The sequence below is a fragment of the Arachis ipaensis genome, chromosome B04 (genome assembly GCF_000816755.2).
Source record: "Arachis ipaensis cultivar K30076 chromosome B04, Araip1.1, whole genome shotgun sequence".
Taxonomy (NCBI): domain Eukaryota; kingdom Viridiplantae; phylum Streptophyta; class Magnoliopsida; order Fabales; family Fabaceae; genus Arachis; species Arachis ipaensis.
The window spans coordinates 112,082,364-112,089,524 of record NC_029788.2 but is presented as its reverse complement, the minus strand read 5'-3'; the positions used below and the strand labels follow the sequence as shown (position 1 = coordinate 112,089,524).

The 7,161-nt window shown below is 37.5% G+C and overlaps 1 protein-coding gene across 3 annotated transcripts; it reads left to right on the top strand.

Moving 5' to 3' along the window:
• LOC107639710 lies at positions 2,424-6,644 on the top strand. 3 transcript variants are annotated; one of them, XM_016343278.2, is made up of 2 exons: positions 2,424-2,913; positions 5,122-6,644. In XM_016343278.2, the coding sequence occupies exon 2, from the start codon at positions 5,122-5,124 to the stop codon at positions 6,391-6,393; it is 1,272 nt and encodes a 423-aa protein (XP_016198764.1). In that variant the 5' UTR covers positions 2,424-2,913; the 3' UTR covers positions 6,394-6,644. The 3 variants fall into 3 exon arrangements, with proteins under 3 accessions (XP_016198764.1, XP_020977257.1, XP_020977258.1); XM_021121598.1 differs by lacking the exon at positions 2,424-2,913 and adding an exon at positions 4,809-4,972; XM_021121599.1 differs by lacking the exon at positions 2,424-2,913 and adding an exon at positions 4,809-5,025.

Genomic DNA, 7,161 nt, shown 5'->3' with positions numbered 1-7,161 from the left:
GAACATTTTAAAGGGGGAAAATCATGAAGAAAATGGAGTTTGGAAGCTGCTGCAAAAATGCGTATGCACAGTAAGTTGTGCGTACGCACGACTGCATGCACGTGAGGTCATTAATGGCAAATCGCTGGGGACAATTTTTGGGCTTCCAAAATCCAATCCAGCTCATTTCTGAAGCTATTTCAAGCCAAAGTGAAGAAGGATGATGGGGGGGCAATTAGGTTTAGGTTTTCTATGCTTTTCTCTTAGTTTCTAGAGAGAGAAGCTCCCCCCTCTCTCTAGAATTAGGTTAGGTTTAATTTAATTTCCTTTAATTTCAGTCTTTAATTCTTATTTTAGTGTAGATTTCTTTATGTTTTCATATTCCTTTGTCTTGTTCTTCTTCATTTCTCTTGTTATTTCCTTTATTTTGTCACTTTTATGTTATGAACACTCTTTGTTAATTTTACTTTTATTTAATGCAATTTTATGTTTTCATGTTAATTCTTGCTTTCTTTAGTTGTTATTATGATTTTCTTGCTTTGGTAGCTTTAGAATTTATTTTCATTGCAATTTAATGTTATTTTATTTTCATGTACACCAAGTATTTGATAAAATGCGTGGCTTAATTTTTACTTAGTTTTTCTCCACTCTTGGCTTGGAATTGATGACTTTGGTGATCCTTGAATCATTGATGTCCATTCTTGTTTGATACATTAGAGTAGTTAGTTGATTTGGTCTCTATTGACTCTATGTGACCCTTAGTGTTGACATAGGACTTATGGATTGAAATCAACTATACCTATTTGACTTATCCTCGATGTTAGAGTTGACTAAGTAGGATTAACTCTTCATAATCATCATGTGTTTATGGTCAATGTCTAGGATAGGTAACCTTAGCTCTCGATTACTTGCCAAGAGATTTCTTGCATTTGAAGTTTCCTTTCTTTGAATTTTATTGCTTTGACTCTTAGTTTCTTGCATGTTAAGTTTTTCACATTCTTGGTTGAGAAATTGGGTGTTTGGATGGAATTGAGTTGTGGATATCCATTTCGCATTGTGTGAGGATTGTTAATTGGTTTGATTTTCCTTGAATCTAAGTGACCCTTAGTGTTGATTAGGACTTAGGGATTGGAATCAATTATGTCCTTTTGACTAATTCTCAAGTAGGATTGACTAATTGGGATTGATTCCACACAATTGTCATGTTTGTGGTCCATAACTAGGATAGAAATCCTTGATTACCCAATTCTCACCAAGAGTCCTTTTTATTTCTTGCATGATCATTTACTCTCATTTTATTTACATTTCTTGCCTCTCTTGCAATCATCCAATCCCCATTTCCCCATAGCCAATAATAGTACACTTAATTGCAAATCCTAGGGAAGACGACCCGAGATTTAAGTACTATTGGTTTATATTTTTTTTGAATTTAACATTTGATTGTGAGAGTTCATTATTGGTTTGGACTATGCTACCAACGAATTGATTCTTGTCTTTGATTGATTCCGAACCGACATAAATTCTCACTCATCAAATTTGGCGCCGTTGCCGGGGAGGTGCAATGGTGTATGTTATTGGCTATTGTGCATATCTGAATATTGTAAATAGTTTTTTTTTTTTGTTTTTTTTTTTTGTTGATTGTACATATGTTGCTTGCTCATTTATGGACATTGTGAATATGTTACTATGTGAATATGTGAATAGTTTACTTTTGCTTAGTAGCTTGTCTTTGTTAATTTTAGGAGTTTATCTTACTTTTTCTTATTATCTTTTGTTTTTTTATTTCCTTTTTCTCCTATGGATTCTCACCCATTGCATTATGAGTTTGGTTGCTATTGTGTTATAGGGATTGAGAATTTCAAGTATTTGTCATCTAGATGGAATGAAGAGAATTCACAAGAAGATTGGGTGTACAAACTTTGGAATCTCAAAAGCCATGGAAATTACAAACATGGGTGGAAATTCAAGAAACAATGGAAACACAAGCCTCTTTGATGAGAGCTTCTCAATAAAATCCAACTTAAGGGCTCTAAATAGAAGTGCTAGGTGAAAGATACCCCACCATGGTAAAACTTTTTAACTTTCCTCCTTTATTGCATTCTTGTAAATATGTCTCTTGATTGGTAGCTTGTCTTTTTAGATTTTTAGTTTTTCAATTGCTATTTTTGAATAGTTGGTAATTTTTTTTGAATTTGTCTTTGTGTCATGAATTGAAATTTTAAAGTTTTTAATTAGTTGTGGATAGTTAAAGTAGTTTTGGTAGTTTTTGTTTGTGCATATTTCAAGTGAGTAGTTAACAAATTTTGTTTTGGAAAATAAAATCTTGGTAATTTTAAAGTTGAATGTAAATAGTTATAAATTTTTGTTAATTTTTGTTTCTATGAATATTAGGATGTTGGGTGATGTTAAAAAAAAAAAAAACATTTCGTGCGTACGCACGGTCCTGGTACGTACGCACACTCAAAAACACGGCCCCTGTTCGTAGCGCTCGCACCGTTTGTACACACGCACAATCCACATTTCATTCATCGTCTCGACTATCACCACCTCCGCCAAGCCTAGAAGCCACCACCCTCCTCTTCCATTTCCTCTTCTCCCTTCTCAGAATAGCCACCATCGCAGCGCCTCCACGTCGCCACCCACCGTCACCCTCCGCTGTAGCCAGCCATTTTCTCCTCTCTCAGCGGCCTCTAACAGCTGTTGTCCCCACTTCCGCTTCACCGCGACCACCATTCCCCTCCCCCTGTTCTCTCGATTGCCTTCGAGCAGTAAGAACAGGGCGTCTCCCCTGTTTCTCATCCCTGCAACGCGGTGCTACCCTTCTTCTTCGCCGCTTCAGTCTATGAGTATCACCGCTGGTGCCGCCACTTTGGCCGGCCGCTTCCACCTTCCAGTGCTTGCCTTCCCCTCCCCTGTTCCGTTTCTTCTTTCCAGGTTTCCCCATTTTTCTTTTATTCTGTTTCGTTTGTTATATCACTACTAGTTAATTTTGTTTAGCTTATTTAGCTAGTTTATGTATGTTTAGTTGATTAGGTTGTTAGAGAATCTGGAGTGGTTAGTGGATGTAGGTTTTGTTTTGCTTACTGTTGCTGTTCGAAATGATTCTATCTCTTCCCTGAATGCTACCCTGGATGAACTATGCTATGAACGTATTACTGTTTCATTAATTTCTCTTGGTTTGTTGTTGCTAAGTGCTGCTCTGCTTGTTGCTTGGTCCATATTATATGAACTGCAATGATTTCAATTTGTGGAACTGGTTAAGTCATATGAATTCTTTTTGCTGCTTGCTTGAACCTGGGAAATATGCTGTTTACTGCTACTGTATTCTTGTTCATGTTTACCACACTGTTAATTATGATTGCTGCTGTGTTCTTGCTGATTGCCAGTGTTTGGATGAGTTCAAAATGTTGTTTGCTAATTGTACTTTCTGAAGCTGCTGCTGTTTTGGAATAACTGAATTTCTATCTGAAATTGGGGTATCCGTTGCTGGTGATGCCTTGCCTTTGTACTCAATTGGTTTCTTGATGCTGCATAATGTTTTTGTTGCTTGATTCTTGCTGAGGGCTGTTATGAATTGAATTTGATTGCCGCTGAAGTTTTATTTCATTGTTGGATTTAGTTATAAGTAATTTCTTGAATCCATGCTGCTTGCAAGTGGAATGGTTATTGTCTTGGAATGGTATTTGCAAGTTGAACTCAATGAGTAGCATGCTGCCTGAATCCATTACTTTTATTCATTGTGCTGATTTGGTGCTGTGTTTTAGGCCATTACTTTTGTTCATTGTTCAAAGAAAGCATGCTGCTTGATGCTGTTTGTTTGGGTTCATTGCTTATTTGTTTTGCCTGAATTGTTCACTGCTGTTGTTGCTGTCTGTTGGCTTACATGTTTATTTCATATGAATTCACATCTGGTTTTTGTGTTTAATTGTTGCATTCATATGGAATCTGAATTGATTGATTGAGTTTGGGAAATAGTCAATTTACCGCTGAAATGCTGCCGGATTTTTCCTAACCATGTTTCATTAAATAACATTGTTTTATTTGGTGCAACAAGCTTCTATTTGACGAAATTCTGTGTCAATAGAATCTTGTTTGCTAAACGGTTTTGGAAAATTCCTCAAGAACTTGTTTACAAGTTTTGGTCATGCTTATAACATTCTTTGCTTGTTTATAATGCTGATTTACTTCTATGCATTGAATAGTTCAAGTGAATTTTCAGATTGACCATAAACTTGGTTTTCATTTGAATTTGAGCCCCATTTGCTTGCTTTCACAAGTTTGATGATTTCTTCTACCTATGTGGCTAATTTGATTCATTTTCTCTATGCCCAAATTACCTTTAGTCACATAGTGCATAAAATTTTCAACTCTTATCTCAACCTTGTGACCTTCATGCCTCATTGAAATTTGGTGTTTGAATTTCATTTATGTGCATTGTTCATTAAAGTTTTGACTTGCCAACACCAAATTATTTCAACTTATGCCAATTGCTTGTGATTAATACTTATTTGATTATGTGCTCTACACATACATGTGCATTACTTGTTTTGGCATCTTGAACTTTTGAAAAGTGAATAGAAACTTGCTTGTTTTGACATTTTTAAAACTTTTTGGAATTAAGGGACTTGTGATTATGCACCTAACTTTTGATTTTTCTTCCACTTCTTTTACTAACTTTTTCTTTCTTTTTACATAACGTTTAACCTTTGTTTTCTTTTTCAACTAACTTTTTCTTTTTCTTCACCTCACCTTTAACATTTCTTTACCTTTCAATTAACCATTTTCCTTTTTACTAACATAACTTTTAACTTTTAACTTTCCTTTTTATTTCTCAACTAACATTAACTTTTAACTTTTAACTATTTTCTTTCTCTTTGTGCATAGTAACAATGTTCCTTCCTTCTTTTATTCTTCGATAAACAAGCAAGTTAGCTTTCCTCATGTCCTGAATTTGATTGGAAGTTGCTTTTGTTTGATTTGATTTGATTCTCATGTATGCTTCCATTCAATTTCCATTTTCTGTTCACTTCTGTTATATGTTGCTAGGTGATGCAGTTTCTGCTTGTTATCTATTTATCATACTTCCTTGATTGTGTGCCTCTAGATTATGTTCATATCCCCATTTCCCTTCTTGTTTTGCAGATGGCTGATAGAAAAGGGAAGGGTAAGGCCACAAGCTCCGGAAAAAGAAAGCGGACTTCTCAGTCTGCTGATACCAATGATGCTGCATTCTATGCAAGGCGTATCAGTGGGAGTGACAGAGAAGCTCAGAATACACCTCCCACTAATAAACATAAGTTCAGCAATGCGTATTCGGAGCGGAAGTTTGAAACATTCCAAAAAAGGAACTTACATGTTGAGCGGGAACTCCATATCCCGGATGAGTTGAGCCAGTATACTGATGATCGGATTGCTCAGCGGGGTTGGAATTTCCTAGGTCAGGAGCTTCCAACGGTGAATGAATCATGGGTCAAGGAATTTTATGCGAACTACTTCAATGGGGCCCTTGATGCAGTTTACCTGAGAGGCCAGCAGATTCTGGTCACTGAGGAGGCGATTAAGCATGCCCTCCACCTTGAGCTTGGACCGAGTGGTAAAGATGCATATGAAGAGGCTGAAGGTGGGAGGCACATGAAGACTTTTGATTGGGACCAAGTCTTAGCTGTGATTGCTGAGCCTGGGAGTCAGTGGATATATGGTGCTGATAAGACGACTCCCTTGGGTATCCGTGTCGGTTCTTTGACATATGAGGCCCGTATTTGGCAGCAGCTGCTGTCCAACTATGTGATGCCAAGCACCCATGAGACAAGGGTTACTGCAGATATGGCTGTTATGGTCTGGTGTGTCTTGGAGGGCCGTGAGTTACACCTTCCACGGCACATTAGACGGTCCATGGGGCGGGCTCACTATATGGGCAACCTAGCCTTCCCGTGCTTGATTACTCAGCTAGCCACGGAGGCTGGGGTTCTTTGGATGACTACTGATCAGAGACCAACAGTCGCTGGCCATAAGAAGATCATTCCACATGGCGATTGGCCAGGACTTGAGCTAGCACTTGGACGACGCAGCAGACGGACACCAGCACCTTCTACAGAGGCGAGACCTTCCACATCAGTCCCTTCAGCTTCAGCACCTACCGATGCAGCACCACCAGCAGTCCTACAGCCACTCTTCAGCCTGATCCACCAGTTGTCTGACGACATAGCCAGTTCAGAGCGTCGCAACCAGCGACGTTTTGAACAGCTAGAGCGTCGCAGCCAGCGACATTATGAGCATTTGAGGAGGCTTATTCTCTCCGGCGGTGTTGACATTCCACCTGAGCTTGACACTCTACCCGAGCGTTCTGAGGAGGCCCGAGACCCACCAGCAGACACAGGAGCCGATGATAGTGACAAGTCTTTCCACTCCGCTTGATCTGAGCACCGAGGACGGTGCTACATCTTAAGTGTGGGGAGGTTGTCCTTCAACAAGCATATTTTGGGTGACAATTTCATTTTCAAACACTTGTAGTTTAGTTTTTATTATTATTATGCTTTTTAGTTGCTTTGTATATATTTTATCCTCTTGAGAAGCTTCTTAGTTTAGTTTATTGCACTTTTTGATTTTGCTTGTACATAACTTAATATTATATAGTAGTTATGCATATTTTGATATTTTGCTCTTAATTTTGGCTTGTACATATGTTTTTTTTTTTTTTTTTTTTTTTTTTTTTTGTTTTTGAGCCTTATTGTGTGGTTACATCATTTAACCACTTATTTCATTCTTGTATGTTGCTCTTCTCTATGATTGCAATCTTGGGTTTGTTTAATCCTATATATCCATTGTTTAATGTATATTTATGTGATTGAGGCCATTATTTCGTTATAGCTCACTTAACCCAAATAGCCTAGCCTACCATTTCATTCACATTTGTTTGCCACTTTGAGCTTATGAATGCCCTCTTTTTGTTCTTTATTTTGCCACATCATTAACCTTAAGCGAAAAACAATTAATTATCCTATTTGAATCTTTGAGTAGCATAAGTTAGTGAGAATGTGTGATGTTTAAGTGTGGGGAAAATGTGAGAACTTTGGTTGATGAATAGGTACTTTATTCTTGTTGAAAAGTCTTGGAAATTTAGGTGCATATTTATGTAATATTATAAAAACCATATGCATTGATGAGTTGGTATATATATTATGT

Excerpts from the sequence above, each read along its gene's own strand:
- LOC107639710 (XM_016343278.2), top strand. The coding sequence starts at position 5,122 with ATGGCTGATAGAAAAGGGAAGGGTAAGGCCACAAGCTCCGGAAAAAGA.